The sequence below is a fragment of the Peromyscus eremicus genome, chromosome 8a (assembly GCF_949786415.1).
Source record: "Peromyscus eremicus chromosome 8a, PerEre_H2_v1, whole genome shotgun sequence".
Classification (NCBI taxonomy): Eukaryota; Metazoa; Chordata; class Mammalia; order Rodentia; family Cricetidae; genus Peromyscus; species Peromyscus eremicus.
This window is the reverse complement of record NC_081423.1, coordinates 13,222,134-13,244,287: the sequence shown is the minus strand read 5'-3', so window position 1 is coordinate 13,244,287 and position 22,154 is coordinate 13,222,134. Positions and strand designations below refer to the sequence as shown.

The window sequence follows — 22,154 nt, the reverse complement described above, 5'->3', positions numbered from 1 at the left end:
TTATTCTTATTAAGGAAACAAACGCTTCTTTGGGCAATGCTTACCTCTAGTGCATTTGAAGCTCATGCAATCATCCTAACACAGCTCCCCATCCCTGACAACCATGTTAGCTTGCTGACCTTTACTCCTCTGGCATACTAGACCTTTCTTACCCAGGAAGTTCATATTTAGTTACAGGAATTTGCAAACACATTTGCTAAATCTCCGTATTATTCAGTAGATAGCTCCTACGTCTGAGTCATTCTCTGAGGAACTGTGAGCCCTGACACTTGACAGAAACAGCCATTTTTGCTCTTGGGCAAGGATTCATCTAGCTAGCTCACAGACATCTGATGAGGAGTTAACAAGAAAAGAAAACCACCCACCGCTTCATCCTGAAAGGAAGAACATCTCATGTCCTCCATGGCTTTTTCTTACCTGTCTACAGCAGATAGTCTTGTTCTACAAAATTAAGCCATTTAAAGGGACAATGGAAGCAGACAAGACAGTGTCTTATACTTGGCTGTGAGCAGAATATGAAAAAGTTTGCCCAGCCACTGAAGGCTGCAATTAGAGAAGTGGGCCTAGGATCACATACCCCAGCACAAGACACCCAAATGTTGGTGATTCACATGTGGATGATGGGAAATCAATTCTACTTTGAGTCCAGATCTCTTGGCTTCCTCCAATGGCCTCTAGACTGAACAGTAGAAAAGATACTGCTAGGGCTCAAGTGTGGTTTGTTTGTGTCCCACCCACAGGGTTCCTAAGTTGGGAGCCTGGTCATCAGTGTGATAAGGGCTGGTGTGGAACCTCCAAGAAGTTGGGTCTAGTAGAAGTCCTTAGGTCAAGTGTGCCTTAGGGATTAGGTAGTTGTCATGTGACCCCTCAATTTTCAAAAGAAGGATATTTTTGAAAGAACAAGTCTGGCCACTGCCCAGTTATCTAGCTTTCAGACTGGTTACATATCCCTCCACTCTTGAATCATTCCTGCCATGGGATGCAGTCCACCATAAGGCCTCGCCAGAGCTGAAGTGATGCATGCACCACTCTAGAACTGAGAGCTAGCCTTGGGTATTCTATGATAGTAAGAAAACACAAGTTCAAATAATGCTAAGCTCTAGGAAGGGTCGGCTCCTTATTGGAATTCCCACGAGCTCCCGTGCACCATGGCCTCGCTTCCATGCACCTCACTGCAACAGGCAGAGATGCTGACTCTCCCTCTACAAGCTCCCAGAACACAGTCCCTTCCTGCTTCTTCTCCTGTGTCCCTGACCTCGCTTACTTGAAACTCTTGCCCACCCCTTTCAATGTGCTAATTTCCTGGATCACATCCTCAATGTTATCATACCTCTTAGCTTGTGTTACAGCTTCAAAGGCAGTTACAGATGGATTTGCACAAAAACACTATTTCCATGCCCCATTCTCCATTTTCCTGGGAACTAAATCTCTATGTATCCCATTCTCTGCAATACATGTCTAGCAAGCTGTACAAGAAACACGTTAGTCTTCTTCTCATACCCCAAACCACACACACACACACACACACACACACACACACACACACACTTATTAAAGCACACTTTTGCTCTGCACTCATCATGCTTGGAATTGCTGAGTGATGAATGTCTTTTTGTTTGTTAATGAGATGACAGGTGAGTGGGACTTTTAGTAGCTTCCAGATAGAGGGTGATCCCTGGGAAGACCAAGGTAAGATTATTGGGTTGGGACCTTGAGCCTTACTCTTCAGTATCCAAGCAGGTGAGAGATGCCTCAGGTTAAATCACTCACCAACACCGCATGGTTTAACCCATCATATCCAGGAAACAAAGCCTCCAGAAGCCCCAAAGGGAGAACTGGACAGCTGAACATGTGGAGAGCCCCAGAGTGTGGCAGTCTGAAGGGTATATGTGTGGCAGCAGTACATTATTATGAAAATATCTTTTACATACTAGAAGACTAAACTGCTGGACCTCACAGCCAATTAATACTACATGTTGAGGTCACTTCAGACTTAAAACTGCTGTCCTGCTGTGCATTCAGCCTGTTTGTTTGACCTGCTTTTAAGAGAACAATGTAACAGGCAACCTGATTTGCCTCGAATTTCCCATATACTCAGTTTCTGCAACGATGCATAGCTTTAATCTTAAGTTTTGTACTCTTCCATGTCCCTGACCCAGAGAGCAATGCCTCTGTAGACGTATGTGTGCTATCATAATCATTTGCTGAAAACAGCGCGCACATCAAAGATATATCTTATAAAGCAGATATCTGCCATAAATGTTGACAGTAACATGGATATAGGTTGCTGGTCTGTTTGTTATGTTATAGTTGCTTTTCTGGGTGCTTCCCGGTCATGGAGTCAGTAAGTTGCATTCCCTGTAAAACTCTGCTAAAGATTTATGCATGTATCCCTCGTTCCTTCCCTGAGTGATGCTTTCTGTGTTGCTCAATAAACACAAAGCAAAAGTTCTTTGTTAGGGACTCATACGTAGTGACAGACAGACGTGAGGCAGGCATAGACAGACTAGAGACAAGCCAGAAACCGTGCACTGCAAAAGACCCAGGGAGAGAAGTGGAGAATTCAAATCTGGGCTCACTCTTGGTCAAATTAGCCCAAGAGGAAGCGCTTTGATTTCTTTCTTTAATGGGACACCGATGCAGTCGGTGCCTCTGGGGCTACCTTTAAAGGGTTTAATTGACACATATGTTCGAGCTGCACACCTCTGCCCTGTCAGTCAGCTCTTTGCCCAGTATGCTCTGGTATCATTGTAACGGCCTATGTAATTAGTAAATGTAAGTGTTCCCTTAGCTCTGCAAACCATTCTAACAAGTTATTTAGTCTGAGAGGGATGTTGTGGGAACCCCGATTTATAGACTTATAGCTGGTTAGTCAGAAGCACAGCTAAAACACCTCTGGCATGAGCTGGGCCCAGCATCTGAAGTGAGGGCAGTCTCAGGGACTGAGCCCCTGACCTGTGGGATCCGACACCACCTTCAGGTAGACAGTGTCAGAACTGGACTGAAGTGGAGGACTCCTCACTCGTGTCCACTGCAGGACTCACGCTTGTCGTGTGGGAAAGGTCCACACACACTTGGTCACAGATATCTTCCCTGCTGACTCTGATAGGGAACAGGGGACAAGCTTGTTTTTCTACAGACTTCACTTTTTCCTTCCTTCTCCAGGCCACTATGCCACTGAACCTGAGTTCAATTCCTCACACCCACATTGCCACAACAACTTCAATTTTCCATTGTCTTTCTCCCACAAAGCAACTCCACAGCAGTCCTTCTAAACCATGGTAATCTGCTGCGTCAGACCTCCAAAGGCTCCTTCCTCTCCCACAAAGCAGGGATTTCTGGACTGTTCTTATAAGAAAACAACTTAATCAGGACTCTCATTAGATGTTCATTGACTTGTAAAGTTTATCCAGATCCTATGCCAACTGTTTATAAAGTTTGATTTCTTTATATACAATGAAAGAATTGACTGGGTCAGTCGGCACGTTTTCCAGGAATGAAGAACAGCACCTAAGCAAAAATCTCCCCACGTGAGGATAAAGCCAAGCTCCTTAGTTTAAACATTTCACAATTAGCTTCCACCCATCCGTCCAGGTGCCCTCTAGTCCCCTGCCTCTACCAGGACCACTCTACCCACAAGCTACCTGTATTAGCCAGCTGTCCCTTACGGTAACAAACACCTGACATAATCAACTTAGAAAGTGAAAGGTTCATTTTGGTTCCCAGTTGGAGAACACTCACCTCGGGAATAAAAGAGTCCCTAGGGTCTCTAATCCTCTCCACAGGGCATTTCTCCACTAGTCTAAGCCCCACCTCTTAAAGGGTCTACCACTTTCCAAAGGCACCCCAGGCTGGGAACCAAGCATCCAACACATGGACCTTTGGGGGACATTACCCAAACCATAGTGCTGTCCTTCTTCACACACCTGCCATTCGTATATAACAGAATATACTACAAGTGACAGCCTCTCCCATCAGCATGCGGCTGGGCGACCTACAGCATGTTCTGTGCCTTTGTGGGCTCTATTTCCTCTTCAATATAACAAATACAATGCTGATAGCTTGTATGTTTCTTATATCAGGTGGTGCAGAGTCAAGATCAGAGAAGACTTCAGGGACGATGGCAAGAGTAACCAGGGTTCCTATGACATGGTGTACCAGGAAGGTGGGATTGTCTTTTCCTCCACAGCTGCCTTCTCAAACACCTTTCAGCATTTAAAGTATCTCCTGTGAAAAGAGCCACTGATGTTTGCCAGGTGGGGCATTGTTGCCACCTCTGTCTGTCTCCTGAGAACCACTGGTAAGTACCTAAGGTTGCCCTTCATCACTGGTCATTGCTAATCCCTGGGAAGAAGGACTTGATGGCTGGTGGCATGTTTATTGTACCTAATACATCACCACGACTTACTAATTTCCCCGCTCTTAGCAAAGTGCCTAGCCTATGAAACATACTCAACAAATGTTTACCAATATTTCCAAAACCAAAGGAAAAATGAACTGTTTAAAAGTCTGTGCATGTGCACAATTTATCCTAACAGTAACTTACTCAACAGTTGACAGAGTGTTTCCATGTATGCTCCTGAGAAACAGGCTGTTAGCTCCCCTCAGCAGCTCAGCAACTCACAAAACAGATAATAAATTAAAGAGATGTAACCGTTAGACAATAGTCCTTTGATGACACTTTTCTCTTCCGTCTTGATATGATGCCAAGTTAATGTTATCATAAAATAATCCCATTTAACTGCAATTGTGCAGTTTACAGAGCCATTACTGTCATCAAAAACTGAAATTATATTCAAACCCGAAAACAGAGGCTTACATAGGAATAAATGGCATTAACATGCAAACAAATTACATGCGAGAGAAGTGGGAACAGTGGTGTGACAGGCATTCCAGCTTGTGCTCAGCATAAACAGATGATTGCATTTTAATATTTATTCATACATGAACAATGAAAACAAATCACACCGGCAAGTTAAATTTGTATTTGTTTAAGAAGACGGAGGTTTATGCATTCCCTCAAAGTACAGACTGCACTGGGCATGCATGGGCTTTTTTCAACCTGGCTGCCCAGTGCATCCATGACCTGGAGGTCAGCTAGTGTGACTATTTTCATGGGAGAAATCTGGACTTCGAGAGGTGTGAGTAGAGGCCAGGGAGGCAGGATATGGGCAGAATAAATCAAGATACAAAATGAAAACGCCAAGGGAGCTCTGAGAAATGGTGCCAGGGTTCAGCTTGATGATATTGAAAACATCCAAAGAAGGGGAGGGAGTGTTCAGTTCGGGATGAGATGAGCTAGACCAGAGGTCCTGACTGCAGCTATGCACCATACTCCTACAACCCATATTAATGAATGGCACCAGTGCAGTCTAAAAACACCATCTACACCGTAGCAGTCTTCCTAGGTAAACTGCAGAGAGAGGGCTTACACTTCAGATGTTATGACTCCCGTAAGAATGTATTGTGTGTGTTTCTCTTCCTAAGGAGCTGCTCTGTAGCAGCTTTTCTTTATTCATCCCTTGGGAATGAGGATAAACTCATGGCGGCCTGCAGGGTTTTATCAATAGCAAGGATGGCTTTCCACATCCTCCCAGGACCTCACGTGCTTTACTGATTGCCTATTGAGCAATAAAGAAGAATGACATGTGTCACTTGCAGAAGAAAGGATGCAACTGGAGACAGTCATGTTAAGTGAAATACACCAGACTAAGGAAGAAGTATGGCGACTGTTTTCTCTCATATACAAAATCTAGAATTAAATACACACATGTGCACGCGCACACACAATGTGAAAGGACATGCAAACTATGAGAGGGTACGATATGAGAGAAGAAGGGGGACCATTGAGAGAAGAGGGTAATCAATGGAACATGGTAGTAAAGGTAGATATGAGCAAGACTCAATGACACGTTGTGAAAATATCATAGTAAACACCATTATAACGTACATTAACTAAAAAAGGGTAAAGGAAAGCAAAGATGTTCAATCAAAAGTATGAAAGAGGTTAGGGAATTAGCAAGCAAATATGTAGGGAAGGGTACAGAGAGCTTCAGCCAGGACCACACACCTATCAAGTCCAGTGTGGTGCATGGGTATAACAGATGCAGTCCTATGCTGGGCTTCTGCAAATCCTGCTGGACTTGATGTATGACATGCTTCATGAATAAGAATGGCTGTATATTTTTGCTGTATAGCACCTGCAATGTAAGTGTTCCCCATCCTCCAGCTGTTAACACACCCTGAACAGTAACCCTGCATGGCAGGTACTGTTGTTGTGCCGTTATATTTGAGGGAACTGGGCGATCTGCAGATTAAGTAATTTCTCTCAAGGCCCTAAACACCTGTACATGGTGATGTACAGAATTCAAACTCAAGCAACAGGGCTCTGAAGACTGTGTCTCTCCTATGCAAAGGGATGGGGTTGGAGAAGGAGGGGGACTTGTGGAAGGCAGATTGGTCTAGGAGAATGTGCCTGCATGGAGGAGGAGGAGAAGAAAGCAAGGACCAAAGAAGCAGGAATGGAAGGTGTGCAGAAGACAGGTACCAAGAAAACACTGGCACAGGAGTTAAGGGGGTCAAAGGGGCCCAACCACCCTCCAGGAAAATCAGTGCAGCAGAGCTGGGGTCCACCACACAAGCCAGCAGCAGACCAAGGTAAGTCACGGTATCAGGAAAGTCTCTACACTGTGGTCCTCAAAGAAATCAGAAACAAAGTCAGAGGTATGTCAATGCCCAGGAAGTAAATGTTTACCACAGCTTGATTAAGAAGTCACATTTCAAGCATGAAGACACCAAAACTACTCCTTTCTAATCTAAGTCTGTTCAAAGTTCCCAAAACAGGAAGTGTCCTATTTTTCTTTCTGTTGCTGATAAAACATTGACCAAAAGCAACTTGGAAGGAGTTCATTTGCCTTACACTTCCTTATCACAGTTCATCATTTAGAGAAATTAAAGCAGGAACTCAAGCAGTTACCTGGAGGCAGGCACTGAAGCAGAGACCGTAAAGGAGGGCTGCTTACTGGCTTGCCTGCTGTGGTTTGTTCAGCCTGCTTTCTTATATAGCCCACTTGCTTATGGATGGTACTGCCCACAGTGGGCTAGGCCCTCCCACATCAAGCATTAACCAAGGAAAATGCCCCCATAAACAGGACCACATGTTGATCTGATAGAAGAAATTCTTCAGTTGAGGTTCCCTCTTCCCAAGTGACTCCAGATTGTGTCAAGTTGACAAAAACTAACTGGCATAGCCAGGCTTTCTGTATCTCCTAGGTGATGGCATAGTCACATCCTTACTATTTCTCCTGGTATCAAATTCATGGACTCCCACAAGAAGTACATTATCTGAACAATTTCGTCATTAAAACACTAAAAGATGGGTCCCTGCTTATAGATAGAGAAACTGAGTCTAGCAGAGGCTGAGTCCTTTCCTCAAACAAGTGCTTCCTGTGACAGAAATACCCTCTATGTCTGCATACATGACCATGTGCTTGGGGGCCATCACACCCAATGCCTCCTGAGTTATAGCCCTATTGGGATCTGTGAAGAGCAAGGATGAATGGAACAAAAGGATGATGCAGCTCCAGGCTCTGGGTCTCCTCTCCTCAAGCACCATCCTCTCATTGGCTCTGCAGATTCATTGATCAGTGCCTGGCCAATGTCCATCACAGAACTAGGGAATGCAATCTACTTCCAACTCCATGTAAAGCCACAATTCGGGAACCTCATGGGTCGTACTACCAGGAATTTGAGCCTCGGGATTAAAGATGCTGAAAGGGGCTTTGTAAAGAAGGATTTAGTAGACAATCCTTCCACTGTTTCTAGATGCTTTTCACTTGTGGCTTGTCCCACCTGAGAAAAGCCTAGTGGATATCAGTCATGTTTATGGCCACTCAGAATCTGTTGACCACACGCACCACAATTTAGGGATTCATGTGGCAGACGCTGGGGCCTGTTCTGCCAGCTTCCATTATGGCTGTGGCTCAGACTCACGTCCAGCCAGAGACATCTACCCCACACACTAGGCAGCTAGTGGCATAACAGGGCTACAAGAAACTCACCTTCAGTTCTGGATAAAAACAAATCATCTCCCCTCAAATGCAGTAAAATAACAATTCCACTTATCAACTGCTTCTCTTCTGTCTGTGCCCAGTTGCATTCTGCATGTTGATACAGAAGAATCCTCACCCTCTCAAGTGTTTGGATGTACAAAGAAAAATGGCAAGGGAACAAATACTGAGAGCTAGATCAGTAATTACGGACACAGGACAAAAGAACAAAGGAGTACCTAGAAACAACACAATGAGCCCCAAAGCAATAATTATGTTATTCCTCTCCAGATGGCCGAAGAATCTCAAAGCATGAATATTCTGCTTTCTAGTTTCCAAGGAAGGTGTTCCAGGTTATGGGATAGTACCCCAACCTCCCAGTGCCCTTATAGACTCGGGAGAAAGCAGACTTTTGCTAAAGACTCTACAATGAACAGGACACACAGCATCTACCAGCTCCTGTAGACACTGGCTACAGACACTCTGTGGGTCAACATGCATTTTTGTTTAGAGGAAGTATTTGAGATAATTCCTTCGTTGCCATAAAGACATCACTTCTAGACAAATGTCAGTGACATCTCATATGCTTGAGATACAAGAAATACCAGACTGCCTCACTCTAGGAAACCGGAAGCCACTGAGGTCTGAAATGACCTTGATGGGTTAGAAGTTCTACAAAATGATGTGCTTGGAAGTAGAGAAGAAAGAAAAGGAGCAAATGTGCTTTGTTCCAGGACATGGAAAAGAAATGTGAAAAGAAACAGACAAGAAGGATGGGAAAGAGGGATAGAGTAGAAAGGAAAGGAGATGATATCAAAAGGAAGAGCTGAAGATGAATGAACCAAAAGGTATGATCTATTCTTACAGATCACATATTCTCTCTCAGAAAGGGGGATAAGAAATCCTGATCCATGTAGCTGGAACAACAAAGTCTGATGCCTTGAATTCCAAGAAAGTCAACTCTTACAAAGACAAGAAGCTACTGTTGGTTCACAACTAATTGTAAAAAAAAAAAAAAAAAAAAAAAATCACCTAAGCTTGCAAGAATAGTTGCCAAGATCTAACTAATTGGCAAGCTCGGGGATTAGGAACAGGAACAGATACTTCACTTTTTAAATAAACTAAGGCATACAGATTTGGGGCGTCATTCTATTCCTTACCTGAAGTTTCAGTGTTTTAGGAAAAGTTCAAAGGGGACACCTTGTTGAGTGTGAAACTTGTTTTATTATCCATCCACTATCACTATCAGATGATGGTAGAGATTTCAGCTTTCTTTTGGCAAGGCACCTCTCCAGCCAAAGTCTATACTCTAGGAAACTGATCTTACCCATGCCACACATGACCACAAACACACAGTTCATTTGAGTCCCACAGCCACACTGTCTGATTACATTAGCACATGACCTAAGACTGTTCTTGGCATAAAATTTTGCTGGAATGACAAGGAAGCCAGGACAGCTGCAGCTAATAGAATATGTAGTTCTGTCCTGGAACCCTTCCCTCAAAATAGGCTAGCTAAATGAAAGCAGAGTCAGATCCAGAGAGGCTCCTATAACACTTAGTGTCTAGATGCAGCCACACCTGGGTGCCAACTGCTCTCTGAGCTTTTCAATATTAGGAACTAAAATAAAATCTTGTTCTAAGTCAATTTCAGTTGAGCAGTCTTCATTCATGCTAATAACAGTTCAGACAATATAACCTCTGAAGGTGCTTTTCTTATTTCCTATCATGCACAACCAATCTAACACATAGTTAGTCAACAGGCTACCTAACTTTATCATACAGCTGAGATAAATGTAAAGCAATCTTTGGTTGACTACATTTGAATGTCTCCATCTCCAGAACCCTTCAGGGAGACAACCAAGCTCTGATCCTGACTATCAAAGTCCCTTAAGATTCTCTGATATATAATCACACTTGCTGCCTGTGAGGATCTCCAGAGCAGGCAGCAAAGCCTCAGAAATGAGTTAATCTGCAGTTATAGCCTGAGAGAGCCAAATTAATGGCAAACTCCTTGCATTCTGCTCTTCTACCAGCACCTCCAGTACTGAACACAGAGTCCTAGAAATTTCCCTTAAATAATCTTAAATCAAATGAAGAATGTTAAACAAAACAAAGAACAACCTCAAATCACGTAAATCACATTCACTGAGCGAAACATCATTGTCATGTGGTATTATTCCTTTTGTCTTTCCCAAATGGGCTTAGAGAATAAAATTATTATATATTCATGATCTCTAGGCTAGATTTAAATTTTCAAGGTTGCTTTTTAAAAATCAAAATCTAGCTACATGTTTTTCTTGTCTTTGTTTTGTTTGTGGTACTAGGGATAGAGACCAGGGCCACACACATGCTCTGCAAACCCTCTACCACCTAGCCAGATCTCCAATCCTGGTATAATTTCTTTAAAAAAAAATTTCCTATTTTGAATAAAAGAAAAAATCTCCTATAGCAAAAAAATATTATTGTATTGTTGTATCATATTGATTACAGAGCTAATCAATCACTTTAAGTACACCAAATACTTACTGTGAGAATAATGTCCTCGATCGAACGATGAACTTGAACACATACTCTAAAGCTTTCAGAGTTCTGAGGATGGGTTCACACTGTTCCCCTCTGCTGGAGGTATCCAAGTAAGTCTTCAGCACTGTCATCAATTTCCTGAATAAGGGATAATATTTTCAAAATACAGCTCTTTCTGGTCCACAGTGTGGTAATTAGTTTGCTCGGGAAATTATAAGGCATTCAATCAAAGGTTAGAGGTGGCGGTGCAGCAAAGCTCACGACTCATTTGCAAGCACAAAAATAACTGCTTCAAAATATATTTATTACAAGCAATGAATAAGTATTTCCTGCCCATAAAGAAGCCAGCAAAGATAGAGTGGTGAGGGGGAAAAATAACCTTTTGAGAAGGAAAAAACTAGGCATAATCAGAGGATGCATGAGAATGATGGTGATAATGTCTTTTTTTAACTTCTTCTATTTAGACATGTTATTGTCATTTCATGGAGCTCCTTTGCTCAGACACTTTCTACACCTATTCAATACCAGTAGGTCAGACTTTAGAATGCTTGACCCATCTTTCAAGGTTTCTTCACAACCTGGCTGCCACCGAATTTGCCTGTGGGTTTCCATCTTTGACCCAGTGTCTGCTATGTCCAATCAACACTGACCTACTGAGCATGCACATTGGTGCTCTCAGGTGACTTCTTAATAAACAGCAGTCAACTAGCTGAATGATCCAATAAACTGCTTGTGTATTTGCCATTGTAAACTATTCACCCACTTGCTGGGGTTTTTGTTGTTTTTAGGATATGTGAATCATTCAAGCATGGGTTGCATAATTCGTTAGAAAAGGGAAAATTCACACAGACTAGTGTCAATGGGAAATGCTCAAGTTCCCTGTGGCCTATGCATCTTGGCAGGACAAACACAGGTGCATAGGAAATCCCTGTACACACAGTTACTTACTTGTAGGCCAAGGTAGCACTAAAATGTTGTTGAATGTAAGCCTCCAGAACAGTGTTAAAATGCTGGAATTTCCGGTCTGCAATGAGTCCTATTATGTAGATCTGAAGAGGAGTCAGAATTACTGGGGGTCCTTGGGGGGAGTACCCAGAGCAGGAAACTATTCACCTGTTATAACTGAGCCTTTGTCACAATTCCTTTGTCCAAGAGATAATCCCTCTAATGAATAATTAATCCTTTTCACTAATACATTGTCTCTCAAAAAAAAATTTCAAAAAGTGTGCTTTAGGGTATTAGGAGATAAAAAAATTTCCTACTCAACTAAGAGAAATCTCAGGTTGTCATTAGACCGCCTTCTCTGTTGTAGGACTTCCAGAGTTGGTAATATACTCCTGTGCGTTACAAATCTACAGGAGACTCATTCCACATTCAGCTCTTCCATCAGTAATCTCAGCAAAGGACCTTTTAGTCATGGAGCATCTTTCCTGTATGGCTAGCATTCTAGGGGACCTTCTTTAAATGCACTTGAGAAAGCCAGTTGTCTCCAAGCAACCTCTTCCAAGATGCAAACATTCATGACACAAGGCTATTGCATCAAGAGTTGGCTGGTCATGAATAGCCCTATCAGCCTTTCTTTCTTTCTCTCCTCTAAATTATATTAAGTGTATTCATTAATCTATGGATTGACAGTGCTGGGGGTGAAACTCAGAGCTTCCCACGTGCTGGTGAGGGTTCTAACACAGGGTTATACCCCCAGCCCCAGTTTCCCATGCTCCTTTTCACAGAGCATGGAGAAATTGGAATTGCAAGAGAGAGATAAGAATGAGACCCTGTGGGAAAGCAGGAGGAAAGTATGGATGGCTTTCCACTGTGGAAAGTTCATTGGGAAGATCAAAATGACCCTGGTTAATTAATTATAGGACATCAAGAAGAGATGACAAGACAGATAGGGTAACACCTGAGTGGTTTATAACCTGGCCTCTGACTGGCTCCTAGCATTCCTGGAAAGCTAAGGCTGTCATTTAACAGTCCCCTGTCTCATGAACTGTCACCCAGACATCAGCAATCTAACATCAACATGTAACCCCACCCCTACTCCCATCACTTGTCAAGCCTCAGACCCTCAGATGAACTGGAAACACGGAAGATGACCAGCAGCTACTCACTAATCTGCTTGTCAAAGCTTCTAAAAGCTTAAAATATCCATGGAAAGAACCACATAGCCCGCATGTTCTTATTTTTCTCACAGTATGACAAGCATTCAAACCTGATGTTGCTGAACAATTGCCCCCACTCTCTTACCAAAGCATCAAAGACGAGGATGTCATACTCATTACTTTGAGAGTGTTCCATCATGATGTTGAAGAGGGCATCCAGAGTGTCCTGGAGGAACTGGATAAAGAAGGACAGTTGCATTCAGAAAGAGGACAGATAGCCCACAAATCTCATCCCTATGTGTCCTTCCAAGAGAACAGGAGCACACACCCTCCATGTGCCACATTCCAGAGCCAGCGGTCCAGAGCAGTTTCATGCATAAGCTCCAGGATTTGGAGTGACATGATCCCACAGCAGTAGCACAGATACATGTATTATGACATTTTCCATGACAGGATTCTGCACCATACAGAAGAGCAAAACCACTTCCGTGTGCCACAATGAGGAAGACCCTACAAACACTGGATTGAGTAAATAAATCAGACCTATAATGTCCATTCTCAGTTACTCTGTATTTATGAACTCCAAGAGCAAGGGGAAAAAAATCAGTGATGATAGCTATCAGCCTGATGGTTGCCCCTCTGATGGAAGTGTATGAGGAACATTCAGAAAACCTAGCAATATTCTGCACCTTCATCATCATAAGCTAGATGGGGTGTACATGCATAAGAATTCTTTGAGCTGCCCTTGGCTGTTCTCTGTACCTATATTATTGTATGTATATAACAAAAAATTCAATAACCAAATATTTATAAAGAAGAAAATAATAGAAGACAGAAGATAATGTAACCTGCCCCCACACCCCAGCAAGCTGACTTCTCCAGGCTGCCCAAAGACAACAGATCTGAGGGAACTCCTTTGCCATTCCTAAATTAGGTAGATGGGTCAATGGTATATATTTAAAGCATTGATCAGGAAATTCTGCCACGTTTCATTTGGGCAATTAAATAAAACTTGATTCCACTCTTCCCTCCTAAGAGTAAGTCAATAAATTTCCCACAATCCCTTAAGACTCAGTGACCACACAAAGATGTCTGATCTCTGCTTTCTAGCTATTCCAAGTTCTTGATGGAAACACAATCACCAGGACTATCGGGAAAACCTGTTTCAACTCACACTGCTACAGAGGAAAGCTGGCTTAATTAGACCTGCTGTTCAGCTACATCACATTCTCCACTACCACGAGGAAGCAGTGTCTGATATTTGCATAGTTTTCTACTTGCTTCACTTAAAATGTAAGCTCTGGTGTCTTTCTTTTTCTTACCATTAATGTATAATGCTTTCCAAGGGGCACAAACTAAATATTTTGCATATAGAGTTAAGATACCATACTATTACTATATTACTATATGTGACCATGGGTAACAACCAAAAAGTTAGTGTATCTTGACTTTCCCATGTTTTATATGCTTTAGCACACCTATTATTATGCACTATGTATAAGAGAGTGTGTTGAGTGGTTTTTAAATGTTATCACTTCAAAGGCTCATAACAATCCTGAGAAATGTGTCACAGTCATAATATTATGACATGAAAACATGGAAGTGGGAGAATTGAGATCTACATCCAAGCTGGTTTATTTCCAGGGCCTAATTCAGCCAGGTTTTTTGTTTGGTTGGTTTTTTGGGTTGTTTTGTTTTGTTTTGTTTTGATGCCCAATGTTCAGAGCCTGCCTGGATTTCCCAATAGAGGTGTTTCCTCCTGGTGGATTGGGGCAGTATGTTATCATCAGAGGTCAAGTCATCCCACTCCTTCAACGTTTTGTTCTGCCCCTTACAGCTCCGACACTGGTAGATGAATCCAAGCAAAGTCCACTGACCTTCACCACTTCCTCTCCGTCTACAATCTTCAACTTCTCTAAATTCTCCTGGAGCAGTTGTGGCTTCATTCGCCACTTCAGCAAACCCAGCAAACCCACTAGAGAAGAATCCAGAAAGAGATTTATCATTCCTGGCTAAACCGTCCACACTTGTCCCCATCTCCCCCTGGGCCTTATGCTCAGGTGCACAAGCTCCACAGACCCAGCTCTCGATGGTTCCATTACCGTTCTGGGTGAGCTTTGTGGAGCACACCAGGGTGGAAATGGAGAACACATCCCGGGAGCTGACAGAAAGCCCCCCAACGCTGCTGGAGCTCCGACTCAGAGTGGCTCCCTTGTTTTCTGAATGGTGTCGATAAGACGGGAGTGTCAGGTAAGCGCTGGCATCTTCCATCTTCTTGCTGTCTCCCTAGAAACGACACTTTGGTCACTGCTCCAGGGCAAGCCACACGGAGCCTGTAGTGGTCAAATTATATACCCTGTGAGGCCGGAAGTTCTGAAACAGTGAGGAAATCATGGAAGAAGCGATATGAGGCAGCGCTGTTTCCCCACGAAACAGGTAGGCATCCAAAATCACACGAATGGAAAGGGGTGGCTCTACGAACCGTATATAAGAGAATTGAAATTCCCAGACCATACATAATCCATCTTAAATTTTTGAGACAAAAAGAAAAGGTAAGATGTCCACCAGTAATATAGGAAATCCATTCTAAACTAGAGGTTAATGACGAAGGCCATAAGTCTGGACCTTGTCTGTCATTCAAGTCCATGTCACCTTGGATTCACTCTTTGGCCTCTCTGGGTCATCTTTCTCACTCATAAACTGTGTAACTTGTGTCACAGGGTTTCTCAGAAGGGTAGGCATTATAGGAGGCCATACTGTGTCCTCACTCTGTAGCAGGAGCTGTACCAGGCCCCTTTTCTGCCTTAGTTCACCTCATTTAAGGCTCAAAATCATTCAAAACATAGCCTGCTAGCCTCAGTTTGCAGATGGGGAAAATTAGGATTGGTGCAATTAGGTGAAAAAAAAAAAAAACAGCTGTCACTGCTCCTCTGCCCCCAAGTTCACAGACTGATGGGGAAGAAAGAGTTCAAGCCCATGTGTACTCCAATGTGATGAGGAGGAAACAGAGGCCACAGAAGAAAGGCAAAAAGTCTCAGAGAAAAGCATCATGTGATGTGGTTATGTCCAACATGGGCATCAGGGCAATTGCAGCCTGAAAGCCGAGAAATCTGAGATGAAGTTCTGGCTTTGCCAGTCTCTTAACTATGCCCATTTCGTGCTTTGCCTCCAGCCCCGGGCTGATAATCCTTCTGTCATGACAGTGGGAAGCAATGGAGGGAAGAGCCAAGAAAACACTCCGCACACCATCTTGTGAACAGCCCAAGTTCCCGGAGGTAAAAGTCAGAAGAGTGGGCACAGGGAGGCATGTGCTTTAGAGCTTACACGGCCCTTTCATCTTGTTGAGTTTCCACGCGTTCCGCCATAACTGCTTGCTGTAGCTTGACTGCGATGGTTAGCATCAGCTGCTAACCTGACAGGATCTAGGACCACTTAGGAGACAAGCCTCTGGGCATGTCTCTGAGGGAGTTCCTGGACTAAGTTAATTAGCCAGCTGGGATGGCATATATCTTTAATCCTAGCTCTTAGAAGACAGAGGCAAGCAGATCTCCATGAGTTCAAGGTCAGTCTGGTCTACATACAGAGTTCCAGGCCAGTTGGGATTCCATAGTGAATAATAAATAATAGATTGGATCAATTAAGGTTGGAAGAGCTACCCTAGATGTAGGCAGTATCATCCATTGGCTGGAGTCTCTGATTAACAGTGGTTTTCTCCTGCTTGCTGACTAGGGTGCAATGTGGCCAGTGGCCTGAAGCTCCTGTCTCCATGACTGCCCCAGCATGATGGATTTTACTCTGGAATTATGAGCCCAAATGAGCCTGCCTTCCTTCGGTGTTCTTGCCAGGAATATTGTCACAGCAATAAGAGAAGTAACTAATACTGCTCCAAAATTCATATGCTGGACTCCTGCTGGCCAGTGCAGAGTTGAAAGCACAAGAGCTTTTGGAGATCCTTGGGCCATTAGGGCACTGTCCTTGGAAGGAATTAGGTAATTCTCATGGGATTATGGTTACTTCTCAAGAAAGGATTGTTATAAAATCCTGAGTTTGGCGCCACTGAATCCATCTGACTTCCTGTTTGGGATGTGGTCTCATTCTCACACGTAGACTATTGCCAATGATGTGACACAGCCAGGGCAGCCTTCACCAGAGCTTAGCAGTGTGGACGCCATGTTCTCCAACCCCCAAAGCTGTGGGCTGAGAAATGTCTCTGAGTTACAGCGTAGTCTGCCTCAGGTATTTTGTTATAATATCATGAAGTAGACTAAAATGCTGCTTATGAAAAATGAAGCAGACTGAAACTTTTACTTAGTGATGGAGTGTTCGCCTCATGTGACATCCTGGGATCAGTCCCTGGGACTGTCCTCTCCCCTTCTCCCAGGAAGAAGAAAAGAGAGAGGTGGGGAAGGAAACTGAGACTTAGGAAGCTGTGAAAAGAGCAGCAGGGCCTGGGGCCCTAGATTTTAACAGCTACAGCGCAGCATCCCTCCAATGTTTCTTGTATGTTTTCTACATCTTCCTGACAAGGGTCCAGAACCCTTTCCTTCACAGAGGCCTTTGCTCATCACTGTCCTGTTTGTATTCAATGCCTCATTTCCTCCCCGTAAGGATTCACAGAGGGCTCAAGGAAGAAGAAACAGAGGTCCAGAGAAGTTAAGATTTTGTCCAAGGTCACACAGCTTATGAGCCCTGGGGAGCGTAATTTTGGAGTCCCCGCTGTTAGCAGCTAAGCCAGGCTGCCACCACTCCTCTGCATGTCCTACTCCACCTTACCTTGAGAACAATCAGTTCGTGGTATCCGTCCTGCAAAGTGGTTCCATCTTCTTTCATGAGCTTCACATACGACATGGCAAAGTTCTTTTCTCCTTTGTCTTTAGCTGGAGACAGCATTGCAAAGTCAGAAGACAAAAGAATTGAAAAACCAAGCTCCAGCCAACTGTTCTGTCCCTCTCTCTTTACTGGAACTGCAGACATGTCATGAGTGGCATACTCACATTCTAGTGATGACCGGTGTCGAAACATAAACCGCAGATGGATCCTCTGCATATCTTCGATAGGGACAGCCACCTCAGCGGGCAGAAAGGACAGCTCAGGAGACAATAAGTTGCACAGACCCCCGCCCCACCCCACCCCCAGCCTCAGCAGCCTGACCATTTAACTTGGAACAGTACATGCTGATTTACTTCCCATCCATCAAGACTGATGAGCTGTAAATAAATTACATAAGAACTAGCTATAAGGAGAAAATAAAGTATCAGATGTAATCCATTTGGCAAATTGCATCCCCAGCCAATGAAAAGAAGTCCATAAATTATAGTGAGGAAAAAATGAATCTCCCCAAATTGATATAAAAGTCACATAACTTTAGCATGTGATTTGATGCAGTGCAAGCTGCAGTATGCACATTTTTCCTGCATATCCTGGGAGCCCTGGAAATTGCAGCCTGACTTGGGGGCTTTGCTTGATGGCTCTTGCATATGCAAACTAATAAAAGTGCTTTAATTTTATATATATGTGTGTGTGTGTGTGTGTGTGTGTATCCCAATATGTTCCAATCTATATTTAATCATATATATATATATATATATATATATATATATATATATATATATATTCTAGACTCATCTCCTCTTTGGTTGACACATGTCCTGATGTCTTGGTTTTCAAAGCCACTACATGAGGACAATCACCCAGAGGTCACCTCAGCATCATCCTCCAACTCAACCACCTCCAGTCCACTGACACCTTCAACTGAAGTGCTTTCAGCCTGGCTCTTGAGCACACTGCTTCTTAAGTCTCAGGAGGCAATTCAGAACAACACAGACAAACTGGGCTATCTGCAAGAATCATACTTGGATTGGAAAGTACGGTAGGCTTGCACTGTGCGGGTGACTATTAAAAGACAAACAGAGGTGTGTGCTGTGATACTTTCTGTTTTAAAAAATAAAATTCGAGACAGAGGAGGTCCACCACTCTGTCTGTATTTCAGACTGAGCAAAAGAGCTGAGAGGCTAATAGGTGTCTACACTCTCTTGTCCTCTCCTTAAAGACTGAAAAGGGTTACCAGGAGCTGCCGTCATGCAAGGCACAAGCCAAGCTGATGTATGGTAGTCCCTGCACCCAAAGAGCTCATGCTCCACATAGATGACAGTAATGGTTATGTGGCAATGGCTAACACAAAAGGAAATGAACCAGGGTGCAAGAGAGCTCACAGAGCACAAAACCTACCCAGTCCCTTTTCAGAGAGAATATACAAAGAGACTTACTGTGGAAAATAGAAGCCTAAGTGACAAGGCAAAGGCCATGTGAATAGCCATGGCCAAATAAAAGTCGTGTATCTGTCTTGAGTCAGTAGTCAGAGCACAGGCTGACATCTACTAATGTCTGGCAAAGGTAGTCGAAGCTTTGCTCATGCTTTACTGTTCAGAGTTGTTTCCTAAGTCTTGTTCCAATGAAGATGCTTCTCTCTGCCTACTATAATGATCCAGCAGTTTGTCCATAGGGCCGCTTCTGTCTGAAGTACTACTCACAAAAGTCATCTTGATTGATTCACAGTCGCTTGCAATCTTTGTCTCTCTTCCTTACTCAACACAACAACACAGGTTCCTGGGCTCAGCTCCATCCACAAGAAGTCTATGGGACAATTTCACTTTGGCTAACTGATCAAGAGAACTGGTGGCTAGCTCACTGGGCCACCATGGACATACTACCAGACACAAGCGAAGTTACTGTTTCAGAGCCTATGGAGGTGCCTCAGAGGAGCCCATGCTCTCATGGATGATGACGTCTGTAACTCAGAGCTAAACCGAGTTGATTCCATCATTCCGTATCCCTCTGGTAAGTATGGTCAATTGGTTCCAGAATTGAGCAGGGCATCCCATGAAGGAAAACATGCATATTCTTACATATTGTTCAAAAGTGTGTGTGTCAAATCTCACACCTGCCCAGATTGGAACAAAGACTTGCTAAGGTATGTTCAACAGAATGCTATACCTAGGGGATGGTTCTACCGGGCAGAGGAGCAGCCAGCCCACTGGCCAGTGAGGCTTGAGTATGCACTACTCTTTCCTTTGCAGTGCTGGAGAGCACACCCACATTAGACCCTGAAAGGAAGAATCGAACGTTTGAAGCCTGTATTTGGCTCATAGTTCTCAGCATTCCTCATATTTATTTAATCGGGGAATACTTTTTTAATGAAACATCACTTAGTAGCTTCAGAATGTTGGGGGACTGGGAGACTTATATGAGAAAGACTTTAAAGAGCACAATACTACATCCTTCTCTTCCTTCTCCACCACTAAATCAATATCCTTGTATTGTCAACTTGACGGTACCCTTCAGTCACCTGGGAAGAAGGACTCTCAACTGAAGAATTCTCCAGATCAGACTGGCCTGTGGCCATGTCTGTGAGAGATTGTCTAGACTGATGACAGATGTGGGTACTATCATTCCTAGGCAGGTAGCCCTTGGCTGTGTAAGAAAGCTAGCTAAACATAACCCAGCCAGTCAGTAGCATTCCTCCGTGGCTCCTGCTTCCAGATTCTATCTTGATTTCCTGCCCTTCCTTCCATCACTGATAGCTTGTGATCTGGGCATGTGAGTGAAGTCAAGCCTCCCCTTCTCTGTTGCCTTTGTCTTGGTGTTTATCATAGCAACAGAGAGAGTTCACTAGAACAATGGAGCAGGCATGAAGGTGCCTGGAACGGTGAGTTAAAGTGTCGCATTAGGGGAGACACTTGAAGAAATGCCTAGTCTGGATTCCATAAAACTGCCTCTCATCATCTAAGGTAGTCAAGAATAAGTCGTATTGACTGAATGCCTGCTCCCTTATGGAGCCTTCCGGGTGCATTAAATCATTCCTTCTATGTAGTTATCATGTTACTCCCACTTTACACAGGAGGAAACAAATGCACAGAGTGCTTGAACAACTTGGCCCTGGTGAAGGGGCGGTAGAGGTGAAGTATGAACCCTGGGTCTCTAAGGATCTGCTCTTGCTCTACTTGTAAGACTGAACTCCTAAAAGGAAGGCAGAATGCTAATGGCCCCAGCCCACCCCCTAACCTCTCCGCTAGCAGAGAAGGGCATGAACCTTGAGCTCTGCTCAGGTTGCAACCCTAGCTTGAACACATAGTGACAGTGGGGTCACTTGTTCTGTACCAGGTTCCTCATCTGTAAAATGAGGGACATGGAATACAAACTCACAGGGTGGTTGTAAACAATAAGTGGATCACTTAAATAAAACCCAACACTGTGCCTGACTTACTGCAAAACTAGGTATACGCTCACTGCCATTGTTACTGTTAATGTCATTATTACCTTGACTGTTTCCATCCAACGTGGCTGTTTGACCTGATAGTACACCACTGAGTGATACTCGTTCATGGGCTTGTCCCCAGCTCCCACACAAATTGCATTCTGACCAAGACAAAAATGGAGAGAAAAAAAAAAAAACAATAATATTGCCGTTATCTGAGCTTGGGTAGTTTTGGCCCCAGGGACAAGGCTAATCTTAGGATCCAAGAACAGCTTCACCTTCTCTAACCCTTCTGCCAGGCTCCTATACCGACAGCCCTTTTACATTATGGATTTCTCCACTGCCCTCCCCAGCCTGGGAGTGACAGCTGCCTAACTACAGAAAGTCTATTACTTCTCTTCTGAAATGGACTGGAGCCCGCCAGGCACTGACATGGCAGCCTTGTTGTAAATGGTAACCATAACCAGCCTTGGAGGTACTGTGTGCTGCCAGTCTTACTAAATCCTGTCTGTTGCCCGAAAGTGAATGTTCATAACGTTTAGACGCAGTAACCCCCTTCTGATGGACTGCCAAAGCTAATACACCACAGTGGGTGTGTGCTTACTGGGCAGTAGGAGACGGCAGCCGCTTCAGAGAGACGCCTGCGTGACTGATCTGGAGAACAAGTGTGGGGTGAGAGGCTGAGGGAGGGTGATTCAGGGAAGCACAGATGAGCATTCTCTGGGACCAAACCTAGGCCAAGCTCCAGAGGACTGGACGTGATATGAACTTTGTGGGTAAGAGCTCGGGCAAGCTCACCAGTCATTTTGACAATGGGATAATGATAGCAGGTGCATGGAAAGACAGACAGACAGACAGATTACAGGAAGGATATTTAAGCACAGCTGAGGAATCAGGAAAGTTTCCTTGGAGGCAAAGACAGTCAAGCATTCTAAGCTAACTTTGTGTGGGAATGTGGGGAGAGAGTTCTGAGTAGGGAACACAGAACGTGCTTGTCAGCAGAGGGTATTTGTTCTTTGCCATTAGAAAAAAATCACCTTCAGTTCTTCAGAAAGGAGCTAAGTGATCAGCTCCTAACTCTCATTCCTTCCCCATCCCTCACTCTCCTCCTCCAACCTCTCTGTGTTTATTAAATCACTTGGGGCCTCAGCACAATATCCAAGCCAAGATCAGCCCAAAGGGGCCAAAGTGTGGTTTGCATGCCCCACTTTTCAGTCTTTAACC

At 43.8% G+C, this 22,154-nt stretch overlaps 1 protein-coding gene across 1 annotated transcript in view; it reads right to left on the bottom strand.

Annotated features, from left to right (window-relative positions):
• LOC131916435 (dedicator of cytokinesis protein 2) overlaps window positions 1-22,154 on the bottom strand; it is a 203,981-nt gene that overhangs the window by 97,431 nt on the left and 84,396 nt on the right. The window contains exons 15-22 of the mRNA XM_059269778.1: window positions 20,993-21,091; window positions 17,671-17,743; window positions 17,450-17,553; window positions 14,779-14,962; window positions 14,554-14,651; window positions 12,822-12,911; window positions 11,523-11,623; window positions 10,578-10,712 (exon numbers count right to left, since the gene is read on the bottom strand). Of these exons, the coding sequence (XP_059125761.1) occupies window positions 10,578-10,712; window positions 11,523-11,623; window positions 12,822-12,911; window positions 14,554-14,651; window positions 14,779-14,962; window positions 17,450-17,553; window positions 17,671-17,743; window positions 20,993-21,091 (884 nt within the window). The remainder of the gene's footprint in view (window positions 1-10,577; window positions 10,713-11,522; window positions 11,624-12,821; window positions 12,912-14,553; window positions 14,652-14,778; window positions 14,963-17,449; window positions 17,554-17,670; window positions 17,744-20,992; window positions 21,092-22,154) is intronic.